At 42.5% G+C, this 26,656-nt stretch overlaps 1 protein-coding gene across 2 annotated transcripts in view; it reads right to left on the bottom strand.

Annotated features, from left to right (window-relative positions):
• TMEM259 (transmembrane protein 259) overlaps positions 1 to 26,656 on the bottom strand; it is a 99,513-nt gene that overhangs the window by 26,431 nt on the left and 46,426 nt on the right. For both annotated transcript variants that reach the window (XM_053702817.1, XM_053702816.1), the window contains exon 4: positions 1,567 to 1,678. In XM_053702817.1, the coding sequence (XP_053558792.1) occupies positions 1,567 to 1,678 (112 nt within the window). The remainder of the gene's footprint in view (positions 1 to 1,566; positions 1,679 to 26,656) is intronic.

Here is a 26,656-nt window from a genome sequence, read left to right as displayed (position 1 = left end):
GTACAACTCCAGAAAATAAAAAATTAGCACTTACCTCAGACATCTGCCCGGCAGTAAGGCAGCTCATCCGGCTTGTGAAGTCCTCCCCTTCACATTGGCCTGTGGAAATAAAAAGTACCAAGTATTCTTTCCCTCAGACTGTGACAAACAGGGCAGCATAAATGTATGAGAGGCGCAGTGAGAATTATGTCCCACAAGTTCCCATTGCTTTAAAGCCACCAAAAGCTCTACTGTAGAGACTGATATGGACTACGGCTACACCCTAGGACAAAGCAGCACAATCTTGCACTACTTTAAAAATAATAAACTCTTGATAGAAGAATCTTTTACTAATATCTCACTTTACCTCTTCCTATTACTAACATAGGCAAAGAGAATGACTGGGGTGGGAGGGAAGGGAGGAGCTATTTAACAGCTCTGCTGTGGTGCTCTTTGCCTCCTCCTGCTGACCAGGAGGTGAATAAATCATTAGTAATTAAGATGATCCGTGGACTCATCATGTCTTAAAAAAGAAAAGGATAATAATTTGTTTTAAAAACGATAAGACTTGGCTGATGTGTTATTCTATAGCAACACAACAGAAATGGCTTGTAATTACATGGTGTTTAGTGTCCCTTTAATCAAAGCTCCTTAATCGAATGTCATTATTATATATTTTTTAATCCTTTAAATGTATATGATTAATATGTGCATTTGTGTAAATGTGGATGAATCACTTTAACTGCCTGACTCCATGAAATCTGAGATGCTGGCAACTGTGCCAAGATGTGTGAGCTACTGCACACCACCTTATCATTTTTCAGAGGACAGATTTGTGCCCTACATGAATTATAACACGGACACAGGTTAGTACAGTTTGAGACACCTACACTAACTCCAGGGTAGTAAGTCACCCCAGGATTGTTTTAAGCAATCAAGGGATTAAAAAAAACATGGCTGCCAATGTGTTATGCAGCCCATGTTTGTCTCTGGTTGTAAAGGTGTTAACATAGGGAATAAACAGAGGTTTCAATGCACCAAAAACTTAAATGCATTAAGGGACATACCCCCAAGTAAAAATACAGCAATGTTTCCACTAATAAAATCCTTAGCTAATGGCTAAGGCTGGGTTTTACAACCTAAAACAGTGCTGTATTTAAGCTTGTGCAATATCCCTTGGTTATGGAGTGAGGTGCTGCAGTAAATTAAATAAAAAGCAGGTGCTGGTCTCAAACCAAAGACTGGCAAGGTGTGTTTATACACTGGTGCACGTCAGTTCCAGACAATTAAGGGGTTACATTTTGTATATATTCTGAATTAACTATATATTAGGCACCACATATCCCTGCTAGATTTGAAGCAAAAAAGATTGCTGATTTTGAGAGTTGCAATGCGATTCCAATTCTGAAATATATTTTTTTTTATTTTTAGCCAAAGGAGTTATTCAAAATCAAAGTTAGAAGCAATATTGAGGAGCAGAAGGGAGAGACAAGAAGACAGTTTAGTTTTTAGTAATAATAATCTCCCACACCTATACTGTATGCGTCAGTCACCAAACTTACAGAAAGCAGTTTAAGTGCCACTAACCTTTGCTGGCAGCATCACTGAAGGAAAGTGCCTGGCTCTGATTCTCAGAGGTACGTGTGACACTCTCTAGGGACGGCTTTAGGATCACTTTGGGCTCAATGTCCAGTTCAAACTGCAAAGGAGATATATGAAGACAGCATCACTGAGTGCAAACTAAGGCTGAAAGCAAAATGTAACTTTTTAATACATCAAACTATTTAAAATATGGTAAGTGTGAAAAAAAGTAATAACTATTAAATAATGAGTGAATTTAAGCATCCGGCTTTTTGAAACTTGAGATAATTTTTTCTAGATTCAGAGGACAATGGAAGCTTTGTCATTTTTTCAAGGAAAAAAAAACTTAAATTTTACAAGATTTGCCGAAGGATTGAAGAACCTTTTTTGTATGAACCAGATATCAGTTGCATATGTTCCTAGATGCATTTCGATTCCCAGTCATGAATCTTTGTATATCATTATCAGTGTAAGCATTTTTAAGGCACCATAGCACCTGGTATTTGTCAGCCTAGGAAAGAGGAACAGTGATCCCCTGAGATGTGGTTCTCAAATCCTGCTACCATCTTCCCCTTAGCAGTGTGCTTCTCACTTACATCTGACTGCTGGATATGCACGTGGCAGCCAGGTCTCCCCTTTTCGTTACCACATACCATGGTGTCAGAGTCCATGCCGTCCTAACAGCGCTGGGCTTTAACGCCGTTATGACGGCATAGAACGTCCTACCTTACATGGCGTCCTGCAGCCACCCCCTTTGACGCAAGCAAGAAAAAGACTGGGGGCGTGCCTAGCAGCGTAGGCAGTTCCCCATGATCCAATCCCAGCCTTGAGATCACATGAACACATCGATTGTGTGATTTCATTTTTACAGCAAGTGTTTACATCAGAACTTTGTTCAGATCTAAGCACTTGCACTCCAGCATGAAGCGGTTAAACACAGTTACAAATCTGCCCTGGAGTAGCAGTGCAGTACTGAGACTTAGCTGAACACATATGGTGAGTGTGAGTGTGTAGCTACCAACCACCATCTAGCGTCCCAGTAGTGCACTGTTGCACTTGATACCAAAATAATTAAGCCATTTTGATAATAGCACAAAAGTGGAATGTCTCTTAAAATTGCATGATCTATCTAAATCATAAAAGTTTAATTTTGATGTTACTGTCCCTTTTTGTGGGTTTCTAGATCTTCTTTTGTATGCAACCTAAAAGTAATACAGGTTATTTATAGTTACCAGAAACACCAAATGTGTCTCTAAATGAGCATTATAGTAATTTATTACATTGCTTCATGTAAACATTTTCTTATCATACTTGCAAAGGTATGTCCTCTCCACTGGCACAGCAGTAGCAGTTGTCTTGATCAATGAAGATTAGCAGGAAATACAAAACCAATACTACAGTATTAGTTTAAACTCCAATTTAAAACTTTAACATTTTTTCAGACAAAAAAATGTGTAACTGCTACCTCCTACAAGAAGCTTATTTTTTTTTATAAGTTAATGAACAGGATTTGATTAATTTAACAAACTGTCATGATAGCTGTCAAAAGGCTTCCTCAGAATGATCAGAAGTGTTTAATACTTCAACACTTCTGTCTCTATAGGACATTTTAATAGCAATATTTATATTAGCCTTAAGCTGTTCAATTCCCTTTTTCTCATTAGCAGTAGGTTTAAATCTAATATTTCCTCTCTTGCAAGGACGTTTTAGTTCCATGTCTTGACTTTGGATCGGATAAAAATTAGACTGACTTCACTAAAATGATCTATATAAGCGGATATGTCTGAATATATACTAGATGAAGGAGATATACTTCAATCTTCAGCATTTCAATTGCACAGCAATCCTTGAAATCTAAAAGCTTTTACATTTTTTTTTATGTTATCGTTATTGAAAATATTTTATATTCCAACATAAAAACGTTTATCATAAGTCTTTTAAAGGCAGCTTCTTCACAAACGTTTATGTAGCTGACAAGTTAGAAGATGGGCCAAAAAACAGATTGTTTCAACAAAATAGAAATACTTTAAGTTTTATTGGGGTGAAAGAGTATTTTAGAGACCAGTGCACCATAAAAATCACTAGTCAATCCGTTAGCATTCACCTGTTACCATAAGGGCCATGAAAAACCCTCACTCTTTTTTTTTATACATATATATATATATATCTATATATATATATATATATATATATATATATATATATCTATATATATATATATATATATATATATATCTATATATATATATATATATATATATATATATATATATATATATATATATATATATAAAAGTGTGAGTGTGTGTATATGTTTGTGTGGTGACATCTTTAAAAGCTAAGAGAAAAGCAGTTGCAAATTTTAAGACACTAAGGTCAGGCAGTATAATTTACAAAGCTAATGTATATTCACTAAATGTGCACACATACCAAAACAGTATTAAAAAGGACATGAAATCCCAAAATTTTGAATTTACATCTTATCACATTTTCTTCATTCTCTTAGTATCCTTTGTTGAAAAGCAAAGAGGATGCCGTTTTGAAAGAATGTTCTCTTGTATACCGCCTATGCTTATAGCGCTGCGGAATCTGTTGGCAAATACCTAATAATAATAAATAATAATGTTATACATTTTCAAAGACATTGGATGGCAGCATTTTCTCCTGCCATGTGCATGCTATCTCTTCAACAAAGAATACCATGAGAACTAAGCAAATTTAACAATAGAAGTATATACATACATATATACATATATACTGTAGGGTTAAATACCTTCCCCATTCCCCTCATCCCCCAGTCATTCTGCCGAGGAAACAAGGAACAGTAGGAGAAATATCAGGGTATAAATGATGCAAGAAGAACAAACTTTTGAAGAAGCTAAATTTCGATCCGCCCAACTGAAAAAACGTGTGGGGGCCATGGACTCTCCTGATACAGATGGAAATTAAAATTATCAGGTAAGCATAATTTATGTTTTCTATCTTAAAGGGACAGTCTAGGCCAAAATAAATTTTCATGATTCAGATAGAGCATGTAATTTTTAACAATTTTCCAATTTACTTTTATCACCAATTTTGCTTTGTTCTCTTGGTATTCTTAGTTGAAAGCTTAACCTTGGAGGTTCATATGCTAATTTCTTAGACCTTGAAGGCCACCTCTTTTCAGAATGCATTTTAACAGTTTTTCACCAGTAGAGGGTGTTAGTTCACGTATTTCATATAGATAACACTGTGCTCGTGCACATGAAGTTATCTGGGAGCAGGCACTGATTGGCTAAACTGCAAGTCTGTCAAAAGAACTGAAATAAAGCAGCAGTTTTCAGAGGCTTAGATACAAGATAATCACATAGCTTAAAAGTGTATTAATATAACTGTGTTGGTTATGCAAAACTGGGGAATGGGTAATAAAGGGATTATCTATCTTTTAAAACAATAAAAATTCTGGTGTAGACTGTCCCTTTAATATGAGGAGAGTCCACGGCTTCAATCCTTACTTGTGGGAAACATATACCTAAGCTCTAGAGGACACTGAATGAAAACGGGAGGGTAAAAGAAGAGGCGGACCCTATTCTGAGGGCACCACAGTCTGCAAAACCTTTCACCCAAAAGCCGCTTCAGCCGAAACAAACGTAAATTTGTAAAATTTTGAAAAAGTATGTAAGGAGGACCAGGTAGCCGCCCTACAAATCTGCTCCATAGAGGCCTCATTTTTGAAGGCCCAAAAAGAAGCCACATCTCTAGTTGAATGAGCCGTAATCCTGAGGAGGCTTATGTCCCGCTGTTTCATATGCTAAGCGGATAATGCTCCTCAATCAAAAAGATAGGGAAGTGGAAGAAGCCTTCTATCCTCTACGCTTCCCAGAATAGACAACAAACAATGACGAAGTCTGTCTACATTCCTTCGTAACTTGAAGATAGAATTTCAAAGCTCGAACCACATCCAAAAGTGGAAATCGTTCCTTCAAAGAAGGATTAGGACACAAGGAAGGAACCACAATCTCCTGAATGATGTTATGATCAGACACCACCTTAGGGAGGAATCCCAACCCAGTGCAAAGAACAGCCTTAACAGCATGAAAAACTAGGTAAGGAGGCTCACATTGCAAGGATGCCATCTCAGAGACTCTGCCTGCCGAAGCAATAGCCAGTAGAAAAAGAACCTTCCAAGACAGTAACTTAATATCAACCGAATGCATGGGCTCAAACGGAGCCCTCTGCAAAAAACCTTAAGAACCAAATTTAAACTCCAAGGAGGAGCAGAATGTCTTAACACAGGTCTGATTCTGGACAGAGCCTGAACAAAAGACTTAATTGTCAGGGAGCTCAGTGAGCCTCTTGTGCAATAACACAGATAGCGCTGAAATCTGTCCCTTTAAGGAACTAGCAGCAAGTCCCTTCTCTAAGCTGTCCTGGAGAAAGGAAAGAATCCTTGATACCTTGACCGTATGCCATGGGAATCCACGCTCTTCACACCAGAATAAGTAGGTCCTCCACACCCTATGATAGATGCGACGGGTGACCGGCTTTCTAGCTTGAATGAGAGTATCAATAACTCTCAGAAAAACAGAATTTATGTTTACCTGATAAATTACTTTCTCCAACGGTGTGTCCGGTCCACGGCGTCATCCTTACTTGTGGGATATTCTCTTCCCCAACAGGAAATGGCAAAGAGCCCAGCAAAGCTGGTCACATGATCCCTCCTAGGCTCCGCCTTCCCCAGTCATTCGACCGACGTAAAGGAGGAATATTTGCATAGGAGAAACCATATGATACCGTGGTGACTGTAGTTAAAGAAAATAAATTATCAGACCTGATTAAAAAACCAGGGCGGGCCGTGGACCGGACACACCGTTGGAGAAAGTAATTTATCAGGTAAACATAAATTCTGTTTTCTCCAACATAGGTGTGTCCGGTCCACGGCGTCATCCTTACTTGTGGGAACCAATACCAAAGCTTTAGGACACGGATGAAGGGAGGGAGCAAATCAGGTCACCTAAATGGAAGGCACCACGGCTTGCAAAACCTTTCTCCCAAAAATAGCCTCAGAAGAAGCAAAAGTATCAAACTTGTAAAATTTGGTAAAAGTGTGCAGTGAAGACCAAGTCGCTGCCTTACATATCTGATCAACAGAAGCCTCGTTCTTGAAGGCCCATGTGGAAGCCACAGCCCTAGTGGAATGAGCTGTGATTCTTTCAGGAGGCTGCCGTCCGGCAGTCTCATAAGCCAATCTGATGATGCTTTTAATCCAAAAAGAGAGAGAGGTAGAAGTTGCTTTTTGACCTCTCCTTTTACCAGAATAAACAACAAACAAGGAAGATGTTTGTCTAAAATCCTTTGTAGCATCTAAATAGAATTTTAGAGCGCGAACAACATACAAATTGTGCAACAAACGTTCCTTCTTTGAAACTGGATTCGGACACAAAGAAGGCACGACTATCTCCTGGTTAATGTTTTTGTTAGAAACAACTTTCGGAAGAAAACCAGGTTTAGTACGTAAAACCACCTTATCTGCATGGAACACCAGATAAGGAGGAGAACACTGCAGAGCAGATAATTCTGAAACTCTTCTAGCAGAAGAAATTGCAACCAAAAACAAAACTTTCCAAGATAATAACTTAATATCCATGGAATGTAAGGGTTTAAACGGAACCCCCTGAAGAACTGAAAGAACTAAATTGAGACTCCAAGGAGGAGTCAAAGGTTTGTAAACAGGCTTGATTCTAACCAGAGCCTGAACAAAGGCTTGAACATCTGGCACAGCTGCCAGCTTTTTGTGAAGTAACACAGACAAGGCAGAAATCTGTCCCTTCAAGGAACTTGCAGATAATCCTTTCTCCAATCCTTCTTGAAGAAAGGATAGAATCTTAGGAATTTTTACCTTGTCCCAAGGGAATCCTTTAGATTCACACCAACAGATATATTTTTTCCATATCTTGTGGTAAATTTTTCTAGTTACAGGCTTTCTGGCCTGAACAAGAGTATCAATAACAGAATCTGAGAACCCTCGCTTTGATAAGATCAAGCGTTCAATCTCCAAGCAGTCAGTTGGAGTGAGACCAGATTCGGATGTTCGAACGGACCTTGAACAAGAAGGTCTCGTCTCAAAGGTAGCTTCCATGGTGGAGCCGATGACATATACACCAGGTCTGCATACCAAGTCCTGCGTGGCCACGCAGGAGCTATCAAGATCACCGATGCCCTCTCCTGATTGATCCTGGCTACCAGCCTGGGGATGAGAGGAAACGGCGGGAATACATAAGCTAGTTTGAAGGTCCAAGGTGCTACTAGTGCATCTACTAGAGTCGCCTTGGGATCCCTGGATCTGGACCCGTAGCAAGGAACCTTGAAGTTCTGACGAGAGGCCATCAGATCCATGTCTGGAATGCCCCACAGTTGAGTAATTTGGGCAAAGATTTCCGGATGGAGTTCCCACTCCCCCGGATGTAAGGTCTGACGACTCAGAAAATCCGCTTCCCAATTTTCCACTCCTGGGATGTGGATTGCAGACAAGTGGCAGGAGTGAGTCTCCGCCCATTGAATGATTTTGGTCACTTCTTCCATCGCCAGGGAACTCCTTGTTCCCCCCTGATGGTTGATGTACGCAACAGTCGTCATGTTGTCTGATTGAAAACGTATGAACTTGGCCTTTGCTAGCTGAGGCCAAGCCTTGAGAGCATTGAGTATCGCTCTCAGTTCCAGAATGTTTATCGGTAGAAGAGATTCTTCCCGAGACCAAAGACCCTGAGCTTTCAGGGGTCCCCAGACCGCGCCCCAGCCCATCAGACTGGCGTCGGTCGTGACAATGACCCACTCTGGTCTGCGGAAGCTCATCCCTTGTGACAGGTTGTCCAGGGACAGCCACCAACGGAGTGAATCTCTGGTCCTCTGATTTACTTGTATCGTCGGAGACAAGTCTGTATAGTCCCCATTCCACTGACTGAGCATGCACAGTTGTAATGGTCTTAGATGAATGCGCGCAAAAGGAACTATGTCCATTGCCGCTACCATCAAACCTATCACTTCCATGCACTGAGCTATGGAAGGAAGAGGAACGGAATGAAGTATTTGACAAGAGTTTAGAAGTTTTGTTTTTCTGGCCTCTGTCAGAAAAATCCTCATTTCTAAGGAGTCTATTATTGTTCCCAAGAAGGGAACCCTTGTTGACGGAGATAGAGAACTCTTTTCTACGTTCACTTTCCATCCGTGAGATCTGAGAAAGGCCAGGACAATGTCCGTGTGAGCCTTTGCTTGAGGAAGGGACGACGCTTGAATCAGAATGTCGTCCAAGTAAGGTACTACTGCAATGCCCCTTGGTCTTAGCACCGCTAGAAGGGACCCTAGTACCTTTGTGAAAATCCTTGGAGCAGTGGCTAATCCGAACGGAAGTGCCACGAACTGGTAATGCTTGTCCTGGAATGCGAACCTTAGGAACCGATGATGTTCCTTGTGGATAGGAATATGTAGATACGCATCCTTTAAATCCACCGTGGTCATGAATTGACCTTCCTGGATGGAAGGAAGAATTGTTCGAATGGTTTCCATTTTGAACGATGGAACCTTGAGAAACTTGTTTAGGATCTTGAGATCTAAGATTGGTCTGAACGTTCCCTCTTTTTTGGGAACTACGAACAGATTGGAGTAGAACCCCATCCCTTGTTCTCCTAATGGAACAGGATGAATCACTCCCATTTTTAACAGGTCTTCTACACAATGTAAGAATGCCTGTTTTTTTATGTGGTCTGAAGACAATTGAGACCTGTGGAACCTCCCCCTTGGGGGAAGCCCCTTGAATTCCAGAAGATAACCTTGGGAGACTATTTCTAGCGCCCAAGGATCCAGAACATCTCTTGCCCAAGCCTGAGCGAAGAGAGAGAGTCTGCCCCCCACCAGATCCGGTCCCGGATCGGGGGCCAACATCTCATGCTGTCTTGGTAGCAGTGGCAGGTTTCTTGGCCTGCTTTCCCTTGTTCCAGCCTTGCATTGGTCTCCAGGCTGGCTTGGCTTGAGAAGTATTACCCTCTTGCATAGAGGACGTAGCACTTGGGGCTGGTCCGTTTCTACGAAAGGGACGAAAATTAGGTTTATTTTTGGCCTTGAAAGACCTATCCTGAGGAAGGGCGTGGCCCTTGCCCCCAGTGATATCAGAGATAATCTCTTTCAAGTCAGGGCCAAACAGCGTTTTCCCCTTGAAAGGAATGTTAAGCAATTTGTTCTTGGAAGACGCATCCGCTTACCAAGATTTTAACCAAAGCGCTCTGCGCGCCACAATAGCAAACCCAGAATTTTTCGCCGCTAACCTAGCCAATTGCAAAGTGGCGTCTAGGGTGAAAGAATTAGCCAATTTTAGAGCACGGATTCTGTCCATAATCTCCTCATAAGAAGGAGAATTACTAGTGATCGCCTTTTCTAGCTCATCGAACCAGAAACACGCGGCTGTAGTGACAGGGACAATGCATGAAATTGGTTGTAGAAGGTAACCTTGCTGAACAAACATCTTTTTAAGCAAACCTTCTAATTTTTTTATCCATAGGATCTTTGAAAGCACAACTATCTTCTATGGGTATAGTGGTGCGTTTGTTTAGAGTAGAAACCGCCCCCTCGACCTTGGGGACTGTCTGCCATAAGTCCTTTCTGGGGTCGACCATAGGAAACAATTTTTTAAATATGGGGGGAGGGACGAAAGGTATACCGGGCCTTTCCCATTCTTTATTTACAATGTCCGCCACCCGCTTGGGTATAGGAAAAGCTTCGGGGGGCCCCGGGACCTCTAGGAACTTGTCCATTTTACATAGTTTCTCTGGGATGACCAAATTCTCACAATCATCCAGAGTGGATAACACCTCCTTAAGCAGAGCGCGGAGATGTTCCAACTTAAATTTAAATGTAATCACATCAGGTTCAGCTTGTTGAGAAATTTTCCCTGAATCTGAAATTTCTCCCTCAGACAAAACCTCCCTGGCCCCCTCAGACTGGTGTAGGGGCCCTTCAGAAACAATATCATCAGCGTCCTCATGCTCTTCAGTATTTTCTAAAACAGAGCAGTCGCGCTTTCGCTGATAAGTGGGCATTTTGGCTAAAATGTTTTTGATAGAATTATCCATTACAGCCGTTAATTGTTGCATAGTAAGGAGTATTGGCGCGCTAGATGTACTAGGGGCCTCCTGTGTGGGCAAGACTGGTGTAGACGAAGGAGGGGATGATGCAGTACCATGCTTACTCCCCTCACTTGAGGAATCATTTTGGGCATCATTTTCTCTAAATTTTGTGTCACATAAATCACATCTATTTAAATGAGAAGGAACCTTGGCTTCCCCACATTCAGAACACAGTCTATCTGGCAGTTCAGACATGTTAAACAGGCATAAACTTGATAACAAAGTACAAAAAACGTTTTAAAATAAAACCGTTACTGTCACTTTAAATTTTAAACTGAACACACTTTATTACTGCAATTGCGAAAAAGTATGAAGGAATTGTTCAAAATTCACCAAAATTTCACCACAGTGTCTTAAAGCCTTAAAAGTATTGCACACCAAATTTGGAAGCTTTAACCCTTAAAATAACGGAACCGGAGCCGTTTTTTTTATTTAACCCCTTTACAGTCCCTGGTATCTGCTTTGCTGAGACCCAACCAAGCCCAAAGGGGAATACGATACCAAATGACGCCTTCAGAAAGTCTTTTCTATGTATCAGAGCTCCTCACACATGCATCTGCATGTCATGCTTCTCAAAAACAAGTGCGCAATACAGGCGCGAAAATGAGACTCTGCCTATGATTAGGGAAAGCCCCTAGAGAATAAGGTGTCCAATACAGTGCCTGCCGGTTATTTTACAAAATTCCCAAGATTAAAATAATTCCTCAAGGCTATGGAGAATAAAATATGTTTATATATAAATCGATTTAGCCCAGAAAATGTCTACAGTCTTAAAAAGCCCTTGTGAAGCCCTTATTTACTGTCTGTAATAAAAATGGCTTACCGGATCCCATAGGGAAAATGACAGCTTCCAGCATTACATCGTCTTGTTAGAATGTGTCATACCTCAAGCAGCAAAAGTCTGCTCACTGTTCCCCCAACTTAAGTTAATTCCTCTCAACAGTCCTGTGTGGAACAGCCATCGATTTTAGTAACGGTTGCTAAAATCATTTTCCTCTTACAAACAGAAATCTTCATCTCTTTTCTGTTTCAGAGTAAATAGTACATACCAGCACTATTTTAAAATAACAAACTCTTGATTGAATAATAAAAACTACAGTTAAACACTAAAAAACTCTAAGCCATCTCCGTGGAGATGTTGCCTGTACAACGGCAAAGAGAATGACTGGGGAAGGCGGAGCCTAGGAGGGATCATGTGACCAGCTTTGCTGGGCTCTTTGCCATTTCCTGTTGGGGAAGAGAATATCCCACAAGTAAGGATGACGCCGTGGACCGGACACACCTATGTTGGAGAAAACCTCTCTTGGCTAGGACTAGGCGTTCAATCTCCACGCCAGCCTCAGAGAATCCAGATTTTAATGAACAAAGGGACCCTGTTCCAGCAGATCCCTGTGACACGGTAACCTCCATGGAGGAGATGACTACATCCCCACCAGGTCCGCGAACTACATCCTTCGAGGCCACGATGGAGCAATTAGAATAGTTGAAGCTTGCTCCTGCTTGATGCGGGCCACTACCCGAGGTAGGAGTGGTAACGGAAGAAAAATATAAACTAGGTTGAACGCCCAGGGCACTGCTAAGGCGTCTATCAGTTCTGGATCCCTGAACCTCGACCCTTATCTGGGTAGCTTGGCATGGAGATCTACCTCCGGCATCCCCCCATCTGTTGCAAATTTCCGCAAACTCCTCGGGATGGAGAGACCATTCCCCCGGTTGAAATGATTGTCTGCTGAGAAAGTTCGCTTCCCAGTTGTCCACACCCGGAATGTGGATCGCTGATAGCAAGCAGCTGTGGGCCTCCACCCATTCCATAATCTGAGATACTTCCCTCATGGCTAGGGAGCTTCTCGTTTCCCCCTTATAGTTTATGTAAGCCACCGAGGTAATGTTGTCTGATTGGAATCTAATAAACTGGGACGAATCCATCCCTGTTTGGGATGCCTTCCTGGCATCCCAAACAGCTCCCTATCCTGATAGACTTGCGTCCGTAGTTACAATCTCCCAGGATAGTCTCAAGAAAGATGTCCCCTGGAACAGGCGATCTGGACAGAGCCACCAAAAGAGCAATTCTCTCAAACTGTTGGAAAGATCCGAGTGATCCAAGTTCCATTGCCTCAGGATGCACAACAGGAGAAATTTAAGGAAGCATTTTTTTGCAGAAAGGGTGGTGGATTCATGGAATGAACTTCCATTTCAGGTGGTAAACACAAAGACTGTAAAGGAATTTAAAAATTCCTGGGGCATGCATAAGGCTATCCCTAAGGAAAAAGTAACATGTAATATGGGTAGACTTGATGGGCCTTTTTGGTTCTTATCTACCATCAAATTCTATGTTTCTATGTAACTAAAGAGGTCTGAGATGGATCCTGGCAAATGGAATGACATCTATGCTGGACACCACCATGAGGCCAACTACCTCCATACACCTGGCCACAAATGGTCTGAAGGAGGTCTGGAGCGCAAGACAATTGGAAGTAATCTTGCAATGTCTCTGGTCTGTAAGGAACATCTTCATGGATATGGAGTCTATTATTGTAACTCAGGAATTCCAATCTAGTACTGGGAACCAGAGAACTCTTTCCTAAGTTTATCTTCCATCCATGAGATTGAAGAAGTAGCAGAGCTCTTGAATGGTCTTCTGCCAGTCGGCAGGACGGAGCCTGGACCAGGATGTTGTCCAAATATGATGCTAATGCAATACCTCTGGTTCTCGCCACCGCAAGCAGAGCACCTAGAATCTTCGTAAAGACTCTTGGGGCAGTAGCCTGACCAAATGGGAGAGCCACAAACTGGAAGTGTTGGTCCAGAAAGGCGAATCTTAAGAACTTGAAGTGATCCTTGTGAATTGGCACATGAAGGTAAGCATCCTTCAAGTCTGTCATAGTCATGAACTGTCCCTCTTGAACTAAGGGCAGAATCGACCTTATAGTTTCCATCTTGAATGATGGCACCAACAGAAACTTGTTTAAGCGCTTTAGGTCTAGAATCGGGCAAAAAGTACCCTCCTTCTTTGGGACCTCAAAAAGGTTTGAGTAGTATCCCAGACCTCTCTCTGCTAGAGGTAATAGCACAAACACTCCTAGGGAGGAGAGATTGCTCACGCACCCTAGAAAAGCATCTTGTTTTTCTGGTCTTGAAGACAGTTTTGATAAGTGGAATCTGCCCCTGGGAAGATGAGATTTGAAACCTATCCTGTAACCCTGAGCAAGGACCTCCAGAACCCAAGGGTCTTACACGTTTCCTAGCCTAGCCAAGCCTCAACAAAGAAAGATAGTCTGCCCCCAACACGATCCAGCGACGGATTGGGGCCGCCCCTTCATGCCGATTTTTTCTCGGCGGGCTTCTTGTTCTGCTTGGATTCCAAGATTGAAATAGTTTTCAAGTTCCCTTGGACTTGTCCGGCATCGTGGAGGGCTGCTGGCGTTGGGATTTTTCCGAATGCAGGGGACGAAAATTAGGACCCTGTCCTTTAGATTTGTTCTTCTTATCCTGCAGTAAAAAGGCACCCTTGCCCCCAGTGACCGTGGATATGATAGAGTCCAGTCCTGAACCGAAAAGAACCTTCCCCTTAAATGGAAGGCAATCTAGATTTTGAAGTCATGGCATTCAAGCGAAAATTCTGCATGTTTGCATCGCAAATAAACTAATTAGCTACCTTTAAGGTCTTAATTCTGGATCTCATTGAGGGGAGTTTCCACCTCGATCATCTCCGATAGTCACATCAATAGGTAGCAGCTAAAGCCACTGCAGCAACTGTCGCTGCAGGCTGAAATAAAAACCCAGGGTACTGAAAGATATTTCTCAACAGAGTTTCTAGCTTCTTATCCATGGGCTCCTTAAATGATGAACTATCCCTCAAGCGGGATAGTGGTGCACTTAGCAAGCGTGGAGATAGCTCATTCATTCTTAATATTATTTGCCATCTTAACGGGAACTGGGAAAGTTTGTGGCACCACCCTGTCCTCATAAACCTTATCAAGCCTAGGAATAGAAGGTTCCTCTGGTAACTTAGGTTACGGAACCTCTAACGTAGCCAACACTTCATTTAACAGAAAGTGTAAGTGCTTTATCCTAAATCTAAAGTCTGGTTCCTCCGCAGCCGGAGGCTTAGAGGCAGCCGATTCTGAAATATCAGAGGCATCTTCATCAGTGGATAATCTAGTATCAGATAAATCCAAGTTGGTAGATGACCCCTAGGAAGGATAGCAGTATTTAACCTTTCGCTTGAGCTTAGCAAGGCGAGGTAAAGCACTAAAGGCTGCAGACACTGCCGTTTGCAACTGTTCAGAAAAGTCTGGCTGTAAGAGGGCGCCTCCCGAAGGAGGATTAGTCGTGCAATGGGGAGCTGCATGTGTAATCGGAGATGATTGCAGGGAACACACCTTGCAGGAGACCCCTCAGCTACTAAACATCTTAGTCTTTTTAGATATAACTACTTTATCAAGGCATGTGGAACATAGTTGAGCAGGCAGGTATACCGTAGCCACCTCACAATAAAAATAGGTATTAGATCTGGGTAAAGAGGGAGTACCCTCTAACGTATCAGTCCTCCATAGCTTGCGTTTTTAAAATGGACTATAGAAAAAGTAAATGGCACCTTTATACTGTCAGGGTGCCAGGAATCAGACTGAGACGAGAAGTGCAAAAAAGTAAATTTATGCTTACCTGATAAATTAATTTCTTCTACGATATGACAAGTCCACGGATTTCATCCTTACTTGTGGGATTCATCCTCCTGCTAACAGGAAGTGGCAAAGAGCACCACAGCAGAGCTGTATATATAGCTCCTCCCTTCCCTCCACCCCCAGTCATTCGACCGAAGTTAGGAAGAGAAAGGAAAAGCTAAAGGTGCAGAGGTGACTGAAGTTTACAAAAAATATATATAACCCAAATCTGTCCTAAAATAACAGGCTGGGCCGTGGACTCGTCATATCGTAGAAGAAATTAATTTATCAGGTAAGCATAAATTTACTTTTCTTCTACAAGATATGACGAGTCCACGGATTTCATCCTTACTTGTGGGATACAATACCAGAGCTACAGGACACGGATGAAAGGGAGGGACAAGACAGAGACCTAAACGGAAGGCACCACTGCTTGAAGAATCTTTCTCCCAAAACCAGCCTCAGAAGAAGCAAAAGTATCAAATTTGGAAAATTTGGAAAAAGTGTGAAGAGACGACCAAGTCGCAGCCTTGCAAATCTGTTCAACAGATGCATCGTTTTTAAAGGCCCATGAGGAAGCCACAGCCCTAGTAGAATGAGTCGTAATTCTTTCAGGAGGCTGCTGTCCAGCAGTCTCATATGCCAGACGGATGATACTCTTCAGCCAAAAAGAAAGAGGTAGCCGTAGCTTTCTGACCCCTACGATTACCAGAAACTTTAAGGCACGGACCACGTCCAAGTTATGTAACAGACGCTCCTTCTTAGAAGAAGGATTAGGACATAAAGAAGGAACAACAATTTCCTGATTAATATTCTTATTTGAAACAACCTTAGGAAGGAACCCAGGTTTGGTACGTAAAACCACCTTATCAGAATGAAAAATAAGGTAAGGCGAGTCATATTGAAGTGCTGAAAGCTCAGAAACTCTACGAGCAGAAGACATAGCAACTAAAAACAAAACTTTCCAAGATAATAACTTAATATCTATGGAATGCATGGGTTCAAACGGAACCCCTTGAAGAACACTAAGAACTAAAATCAAACTCCAAGGTGGAACAATTGGTCTAAACACAGGCTTAATTCTGGTTAGAGCCTGACAAAAAAACTGAACATCTGGAACATCTGCCAAACGTTTGAAGTAAAATTGACAAAGCAGAAATTTGTCCCTTTAAGGAACTTGCTGATAACCCTTTCTCCAATCCTTCTTGGAGAAAAAACAGAATCCAAGGAATCCTAACCTTACTCCATGAGTAGCCTTTCACACCAAAAAAGATATTTACACCATATCTTATGATAGATCTTTCTAGTGACAGACTTACGTGCCTGAATCAACGTATAAATGACCGCATCAGAGAATCCCCGCTAAAATCAAGCGTTCAATCTCCAAGCAGTCAGCTGCAGAGAAATTAGATTTGGATGTTGGAAAGGACCTTGAATGAGAAGGTCCTGTCTCACTGGGAGTTTTCACGGAGGCAGAGATGACATGTCCACTAGATCTGCATACCAAGTCCTGCGTGGTCACGCAGGCGCGATTAGAATTACTGAAGCTCTCTCCTGTTTGATCTGAGCAATCACCCGGGGAAGGAGAGGAAACAGAGGAAACACAAGCCAGGTTGAATGACCAAGGCACTGCCAAGGCATCTATCAGTTCGGCCTGAGGATCTCTCGACCTGGAGCCGTATCTTGGGAGCTTGGCATTCTGTCGAGACGCCATCAGATCCAACTCCGGTTTGCCCCATCGAAGAATCAGTGAGGCAAATACCTCCGGATGGAGTTCCCACTCCCCTGGATGAAAAGCCTGTCGGCTTAAATAATCCGCTTCCCAGTTGTCCACTCCTGGGATATAGATTGCTGACAGATAACAAGAGTGGGTCTCCGCCCATTGAATTATCTTGGATACTTCTGACATCGCTAAGGAACTCCTCGTTCCTCCCTGATGATTGATGTAAGCCACAGTCGTGATGTTGTCAGACGAACCTGATGAATTTGGCCGAAGCAAACTGAGGCCACGCCTGAAGCGCATTGAATATTGCTCTCAATTCCAGAATATTGATTGGAAGTAGAGCCTCCAACTGAGTCCATACACCCTGAGCTTTCAGGGAATTTCAGACTGCACCCCAGCCTAGTAGACTGGCGTCCGTTGTCACTATCACCCATGAGGGTCTGCGGAAACACGTCCCCTGGGACAGATGATCCGGCGACAACCACCAAAGAAGAGAGCTTCTGGTCTCTCGATCCAGATTTATCAGAGGAGACAAATTTGTATAGTCCCCATTCCACTGTCCGAGTATGCACAGTTGCAGTGGTCTGAGATGAAACCGAGCAAATGGAATTATGTCCATTGCCGCCACCATCAATCCAATTACCTCCATACACTGAGCCACTGATGGCCGAGGATTTGACTGAAGAGCTCGACAAGTATTTAGAATGTTTGACTTTCTGACCTCAGTCAGAAAAATCTTCATTGCTATAGAATCTATCAGAGTTCCCAGGAAGGGAACCCTTGTCTGAGGAATTAGTTTACTCTTTTCTAGATTTACTTTCCAACCGTGAGTTCTCCGAAAGGACAACACTGTGTTAGATGATAAGTCGACGCCTGAATCAAGATATCGTCCAGATAAGGCGCCACTGCTATGCCCCGCAGCCTGAGAACCGCCAGAAGGGACCCTAGAACCTTTGTGAAGATCCTGGGTGCTGTGGCCAACCCGAAGGGAAGAGCCACGAACTGAAAATGTTTGTCCAGGAAGGCAAACCTTAGGTATTGATGATGATCCTTGTGAATAGGAATATGAAGGTATGCATCCTTCAAATCCACGGTAGTCATATATTGACCCTCCTGGATCATTGGTAGAATTGTTCGGATAGTTTCCATCTTAAACGATGGAACTCTGAGAAACTTGTTTAGACTCTTGAGATCTAAAAACACAATTTATGCTTACCTGATAAATGTATTTCTCTTGTGGTGTATCCAGTCCACGGATCATCCATTACTTGTGGGATATTCTCCTTCCCAACAGGAAGTTGCAAGAGGAAACCCACAGCAGAGCTGTTATATAGCTCCTCCCCTAACGGCCATATCCAGTCATTCGACCGAAACAAGCCGAGAAAGGAGAAACCATAGGGTGCAGTGGTGACTGTAGTTTAATCTAAAATTTTGACCTGCCTTAAAATGACAGGGCGGGCCGTGGACTGGATACACCACAAGAAAAATAAATTTATCAGGTAAGCATAAATTGTGTTTTCTCTTGTAAGGTGTATCCAGTTCACGGATCATCCATTACTTGTGGGATACCAATACCAAAGCTAAAGTACACGGATGAAGGGAGGGACAAGGCAGGTACCACTGCCTGTAAAACCTTTCTCCCAAAAATAGCCTCCGAAGAAGCAAAAGTATCAAATTTGTAGAATTTTGAAAAAGTATGAAGCGAAGACCAAGTCGCCGCCTTGCAAATCTGTTCAACAGAAGCCTCATTTTTAAAGGCCCAAGTGGAAGCCACAGCTCTAGTAGAATGAGCTGTAATCCTTTCAGGAGGTTGCTGTCCAGCAGTCTCATAGGCTAAGCGGATTATGCTTCTTAGCCAAAAAGAAAGAGAGGTTGCCGAAGCATTTTGACCTCTTCTCTGTCCAGAGTAAACAACAAACAAAGCAGATGTTTGACAAAAATCTTTAGTAGCTTGTAAGTAAAACTTTAAAGCACGAACCACGTCCAGATTATGTAAAAGACATTCCTTCTTTGAAGAAGGATTAGGACACAATGATGGAACAACAATCTCTTGATTGATATTCTTGTTAGATACCACCTTAGGCAAAAACCCAGGTTTTGTACACAGAACTACCTTATCTGCATGGAAGATCAGATAAGGAGAATCACATTGTAAAGCAGATAACTCGGAGACTCTACGAGCCGAGGAAATAGCCATCAAAAAAAGAACTTTCCAAGATAAAAACTTGATATCTATGGAATGAAGAGGTTCAAACGGAACCCCTTGAAGAACTTTAAGTACCAAATTTAAGCTCCATGGGGGAGCAACAGGTTTAAACACAGGCTTGATTCTAACCAATGCCTGACAAAACGCCTGAACGTCTGGAACATCCGCCAGACGCTTGTGCAAAAGAATAGACAGTGCAGAGATCTGTCCCTTCAAAGAACTAGCTGATAATCCTTTCTCCAAACCCTCTTGGAGAAAAGATAATATCCTGGGGATCCTAACCTTACTCCATGAGTAACTCTTGGATTCACACCAATAAAGATATTTACGCCATATCTTATGGTAGATTTTCCTGGTAACAGGCTTTCGTGCCTGTATTAAGGTATCAATGACAGACTCGGAGAAGCCACGCTTTGATAAAATCAAGCGTTCAATCTCCATGCAGTCAGTCTCAGAGAAATTATATTTGGATGATGGAAAGGACCTTGAAGTAGAAGGTCTCGTCTCAAAGGCAGAGTCCAAGGTGGAAAGGATGACAGGTCCACTAGGTCTGCATACCAGGTCCTGCGTGGCCACGCAGGCGCTATCAAAATCACTGATGCTCTCTCCTGCTTGATTCTGGCAATCAGTCGAGGGAGCAGAGGAAACGGTGGAAACACGTAAGCCAGGTTGAAAGACCAAGGCGCTGCTAGAGCATCTATCAGCGTCGCTTCCGGGTCCCTGGACCTGGATCCATAATAAGGAAGCTTGGCGTTCTGGCGAGACACCATGAGATCCAGTTCTGGTTTGCCCCAACGATGAATCAATTGAGCAAACACCTCCGGATGGAGTTCCCACTCCCCCGGATGAAAAGTCTGACGACTTAGAAAATCCGCCTCCCAGTTCTCTACACCTGGGATATGGATCGCTGATAGGTGGCAAGAGTGTTTCTCTGTCCAGTGAATTATTTTGGAGACTTCTAACATCACTAAGGAACTCCTTGTTCCCCCTTGATGGTTGATGTAAGCCACAGTCGTGATGTTGTCCGACTGAAATCTGATGAACCTCAGGGTTGTTAACTGAGGCCAAGCCTGAAGAGCATTGAATATTGCCCTCAATTCCAGAATATTTATTGGGAGGAGTTTCTCCTCCTGAGTCCACAACCCCTGAGCCTTCAGGGAGTTCCAGACTGCACCCCAACCTAGAAGGCTGGCATCTGTTGTTACAATTGTCCAATCTGGCCTGCGAAAGGTCATACCTTTGGACAGATGGACCCGAGATAGCCACCAGAGAAGAGAATATCTGGTCTCTTGATCCAGAATTAGTAAAGGGGACAAATCTGTGTAATCCCCATTCCACTGACTCAGCATGCATAATTGCAGCGGTCTGAGATGAAGGCGCGCAAACGGAACTATGTCCATTGCCGCTACCATTAAGCCGATTACCTCCATGCACGGAGCCACCGAAGGGCGTGGAATAGAATGGAGAACACGGCAAGAATTTAGAAGTTTTGATAACCTGGACTCCGTCAGGTAAATTTTCATCTTTACAGAATCTATCAGAGTCCCTAGGAAGGAGACTCTTGTGAGTGGGGACAGAGAACTCTCCTCGTTCACTTTCCACCCGTGCGACCTCAGAAATGCCAGAACTATGTCCGTATGGGACTTGGCAATTTTGAAATTTGACGCCTGTATCAGGATGTCGTCTAGATAAGGGGCCACGGCTATGCCCCGCGGCCTTAGAACCACCAGAAGCGACCCCAGAACCTTTGTAAAAATTCTTGGGGCTGTAGCTAACCCGAAGGGAAGAGCCACAAACTGGTAATGCCTGTCCAGAAAGGCAAACCTTAAGAACCGATGATGATCTTTGTGTATCAGAATATGAAGGTAAGCATCCTTTAGATCCACCGTAGTCATATATTGACCCTCCTGGATCATAGGTAGGATGGTCCGAATAGTTTCCATTTTGAATGATGGAACTCTGAGGAATTTGTTTAAGATCTTTAGATCCAAGATTGGTCTGAAGGTTCCCTCTTTTTTGGGAACCACAAACAGATTTGAGTAAAATCCCTGTCCCTGTTCCTCCTTTGGAACTGGATGGATCACTCCCATAACTAGGAGGTCTTGCACACAGTGTAAGAATGCCTCTCTTTATCTGGTTGACAGATAATCGTGAAAGGTGAAATCTCCCTTGTGGAGGAGAAGCCTTGAAGTCCAGAAGATACCCCTGAGATATAATCTCCAACGCCCAGGGATCCTGAACATCTCTTACCCACGCCTGGGCGAAGAGAGAAAGTCTGCCCCCTACTAGATCCGTTACCGGATAGGGGGCCATTCCTTCATGCTGTCTTAGAGGCAGCAGCAGGCTTTTTGGCCTGCTTGCCTTTGTTCCAGGACTGGTTAGGTTTCCAGGCCGTCTTGGACTGAGCAAAAGTTCCCTCTTGTTTTGTAGCAGAGGAAGTTGATGCTGCATTTGCCTTGAAGTTTCGAAAGGCATGAAAATTAGACTGTTTGGCCCTTGATTTGGACCTGTCCTGAGGAAGGGCATGACCCTTACCTCCAGTAATGTCAGCAATAATTTCCTTCAACCCAGACCCGAATAGGGTCTGCCCCTTGAAGGGAATGTTAAGTAGTTTAGACTTTGAGGTCACGTCAGCTGACCAAGATTTAAGCCATAGCGCCCTACGCGCCTGGATGGCAAATCCAGAATTCTTAGCCGTTAGTTTAGTCAAATGAACAATGGCATCAGAAACAAAAGAATTAGCTAGCTTAAGTGCTCTAAGCTTGTTAAGTATGTCCTCCAATGGAGTCATTGTCTGTAAAGCCTCTTCCAGAGACTCAAACCAGAACGCCGCAGCAGCAGTGACAGGAGCAATGCATGCAAGGGGCTGCAGGATAAAACCTTGTTGAATAAACATTTTCTTAAGGTAACCCTCTAATTTTTTATCCATAGGATCTGAAAAAGCACAACTGTCCTCGACAGGGATAGTAGTACGCTTTGCTAAAGTAGAAACTGCTCCCTCCACCTTAGGGACCGTCTTCCATAAGTCCCGTGTGGTGGCGTCTATGGGAAACATTTTTCTAAAAATAGGAGGGGGGGGGGGGGGAAATGGCACACCGGGTCTATCCCACTCTTTATTAATAATTTCTGTAAACCTTTTTTTAGGTATTGGAAAAACCTCAGTACACACCGGCACTGCAAAGTATTTATCCAGTCTACACAATTTCTCTGGTACTGCAATTGTGTCACAGTCATTCAGAGCAGCTAAAACCTCCCTAAGCAAAACACGGAGGTTCTCAAGTTTAAATTTAAAAGTAGAAATATCAGAATCAGGTTTCCCTGAGTCAGAGATATCCCCCACAGACTGAAGCTCTCCTTCTTCAGCTTCTGCATATTGTGAGGCAGTATCAGACATGGCTCTTAAAGCGTCTGTATGCTCTGTATTACATCTAACACCAGAGCTATCACGCTTTCCTCTAAATTCAGGTAGTCTGGCTAATACCGCTGACAGTGTATTATCCATGACTGCCGCCATGTCTTGTAAAGTAATCGCTATGGGCGCCCTAGATGTACTTGGAGCCATTTGAGCGTGAGTCCCTTGAGCGGGAGTCAAAAGGTCTGACACGTGGGGAGAGTTAGTCGGCATAACTTCCCCCTCGCCAGAATCCTCTGGTGATAAATTTTTTTAAAGACAAAAGCTGATCTTTATTGTTTAAAGTGAAATCAATACATTTAGTACACATTCTCCTATGGGGTTCCACCATGGCTTTTAAAACATAATGAACAAGGAGTTTCCTCTATGTCAGACATGTTTGTACAGACTAGCAATGAGACTAGCAAGCTTGGAAAACACTTTAAATCAAGTTAACAAGCAAATATAAAAAACGGTACTGTGCCTTTAAGAGAAACAAATTTTGTCAAAATTTGAAAAACAGTGAAAAAAGGCAGTAAATCAAACAAAAATTTTACAGTGTATGTAATAGGTTAGCAGAGCATTACACCCATTTGCAAATGATTAACCCCTTAATGCAAAAAACGGATAAAAAAAACGAAATAAACGTTTTTTAAACAGTCACAACAACTGCCACAGCTCAACTGTGGCCCTACCTTCCTCAATAAACGACTTTTGAAGCCTTTAGAGCCCTTCAGAGATGTCCTATAGCATGCAGGGGACTGCTGAGGGAAGCTGAATGTCTCTGTCTGTAATTTTAACTGCGCAAAAAAGCGCTAAAATAGGCCCCTCCCACTCATACTACAACAGTGGAAAGCCTCAGGAAACTGTTTCTAGGCAAAAATCAAGCCAGCCATGTGGAAAAAACTAGGCCCCAATAAGTTTTATCACCAAAGCATATATAAAAACGTTTAAACATGCCAGCAAACATTTTATATTGCCATATTAACAGAGTATATATATCTCTGGTAGTAAGCCTGATACAAGTCGCTATTAAATCACTGTTTTTAGGCTTAACTTACATTAATCAGGTACCAGCAGCATTTTCTAGTCCCTAGAAAAACTTAAAACTGCACATACCTCAATAGCAGGATAACCTGCACGCCATTCTCCCTCTGAAGTTACCTCACTCCTCAGACATATGTGAGAACAGCAGCGGATCTTAGTTACAAGCTGCCAAGATCATAGAAAACTGCCTGAGATAAAATAGTACAACTCCGGTACTATTTGAAAATAACAAACTTTTGATTGAAGAAAAAACTAACTATATTTTACCACTCTCCTCTTACTACCTCCATCTTTGTTGAGAGTTGCAAGAGAATGACTGGGTATGGCAGTTAGGGGAGGAGCTATATAACAGCTCTTCTGTGGGTTTCCTCTTGCAACTTCCTGTTGGGAAGGAGAATATCCCACAAGTAATGGATGATCCGTGGACTGGATACACCTTACAAGAGAAATGTGTCTTAAAGTTCCCTCTTTTTTGGGAACCACAAAGAGATTTGAGTAAAACCCCTGCCCCTGTTTGTGTCTTGGAACGGGACAAATTTCTCCCATAGCAGAGAGGTCTTTTACACAACGGAAGAACACCTATCTTTTTATCTGGTCTACAGACAATCTTGAAAGAAGAAATCTCCCCCTTGGGAGAAATTCCTTGAATTCCAATTGATACCCGTGGGTCACAATTTCCAGTGCCCAAGAGTCCTGAACATCTCTTGCCCAAGCCTGGGCAAAGAGAGAAAATCTGCCCCCTACTAGATCCGGACCCGGATCGGGGGCAGCCCCTTCATGCTGTCTTGGTAGCAGCAGCGGGCTTCTTGGGTTGTTTACCCTTGTTCCAAGCTTGGTTGGGTCTCCAGACGGAGCTGGCCTGAGCAAAATTCCCTTCCTGCTTTGTGGAGGAAGAGGAAGAAGAGGGTACTCCTTTAAAGTTCCGAAAGGAACGAAAATTATTTTGTTTACCCCTATTCTTAACAGACTTATCCTGAGGTAGAGCATGACCTTTACCTCCAGTAATGTCAGAAATTATTTCCTTCAACTCAGGCCCGAATAGGGTCTTACCCTTGAAAGGAATAGCCAAGAGCTTTGATTTAGATGACACATCAGCAGACCACGATTTTAAACATAACACTCTTCACGCTAAAATGACAAATCCTGCATTTTAAGCCGCCAATTTAGCAATCTGAAAGGCAGCATCTGTGATAAAAGAATTAGCTAGCTTAAAAGCCTTAATTCTATCTATAGAAAAAAAGAGGATCCGCAGTCCTCAAGAGGTGCGTTAGTGTATGGTTGGTAGTCTTTAGTTCCGGTATGCTGGATCTATGGCTGCACTCCCCCAAAGGAAATCCCGATGGAATCCTGACTGCATAGACAAAATAGAAAAAGAGAGGCGCCAAAACATAAAACAGTATCGTTTGGTCTGATGTGGTGGAAAAGATGTGAACCCCCCCTGAATGAGAGAGTGTATACTCACAAGATAAGCGGCACAATCAGCGTGCCTTATACTGCAGGTCGGGACTGTTGAGTCGCCCGACAGACACCCCCAGGCAGATACACGTCACCACAGGACCTCCAATCCGCTGCGGGCAATATCGCCCTGTTGAAACTCCCCGGGATCAGCTGTAGCTTGCGGCGTCAGTTGTATAAGATGATAAACACAGACCTCTTCTTAATAGCGATCAGTGAGAAGGGTGGATAGGCACTCAAAATTAAGGAGCACGTAAGGTAAAGATAAAATCGTGGTTTATTGCAGGTTAAAACAGCAATGCGTTTCTCGGCTACAATGCCGTTTCATCAGGCTGTATCATATCAAGCCATTGCTCTCTTTAAATACCTTACATGCACCTGTCTATGGGAGGACTTACAGCTATTACCTGTCTTCCTCTCCACAGATTAACTCTTTCCTATCTAAAATATTCTGACCTTTTGATGTATATCAAATATAGGCACAACTTATTATAGGATAAATAGCCTATTGATCCTTCACAGCATTTAAATAAAAAACATAACATATAGATATATTACACAGATTGTTTGATATAGATATCAAAATAACAAGAGTATTGCATTGAGCAATGATACTTTTTTTTATTGGACTAACTATACATTTATAAGATGACAAGCTTTAGGAAGAGTTCCTTCCTTTATCAAGTCTGAAGCAATACTAACCAATTCAATGGAATTTACAGATTGTATCTTAAAACACAGAATAGCTAAGAAGACAGTGCAGGGAGAGGAGGAGGTGTCGTAAAAATCATGAGGGGGGCTTAGGTAACAGGCAGACAGTGTCCAGTGTAGGAGAACAGACAGGGGAAATATATAGCTTTACATAGAGCATATACTGACATAAAGTTATATATCAACATTGAATCAATATCTATAGAGATGTGAAATTGTATATACAGGGGGAATACAAAAGTTAAGAAAAGACAAAAGTGTGGACATAGGCTTACCTGTGTACCTATGTATAAAGAATGTGGAATATACAATGTAATTGACTAAATGAAAGTACATTACAAAAACTTTTGATAATGTGTTAAGAATCCAGAGTCCACATTTAGTCCAGAATTAAACAGGTTGAAGTGCATTATCATTTTCATTTCAAAGGTTTTTCTTTCCATGGTGTTTTTGAAGTTGCCTCTGAGAATTTTGATTTTGAGGTTTTGGATGGAGTGGTCAGGTTGGGTGAAATGGTGACCAACAGGGGTGCAGTATTTTGTTTCACAGTGGTTTTTGATTGAGTGTCTGTGTAAGTTCATTCGAAGGTGCAGTTTTTGGCTTGTTTCTCCAATATAGCATCCCATTTCACATGCAGTGCAATGTATCATGTATACCACATTTGCAGATATACATGAATATGCCCCTTTAATGTTGTAAGATTTATTATTGTGATTTGCTGTGCTGCTTTCACAAACGTGTTGA

The sequence above is a fragment of the Bombina bombina genome, chromosome 2 (genome assembly GCF_027579735.1).
Source record: "Bombina bombina isolate aBomBom1 chromosome 2, aBomBom1.pri, whole genome shotgun sequence".
Classification (NCBI taxonomy): Eukaryota; Metazoa; Chordata; class Amphibia; order Anura; family Bombinatoridae; genus Bombina; species Bombina bombina.
Note: the sequence above shows the minus strand (reverse complement) of the source record. Positions and strands in the feature narration are given on the sequence as shown.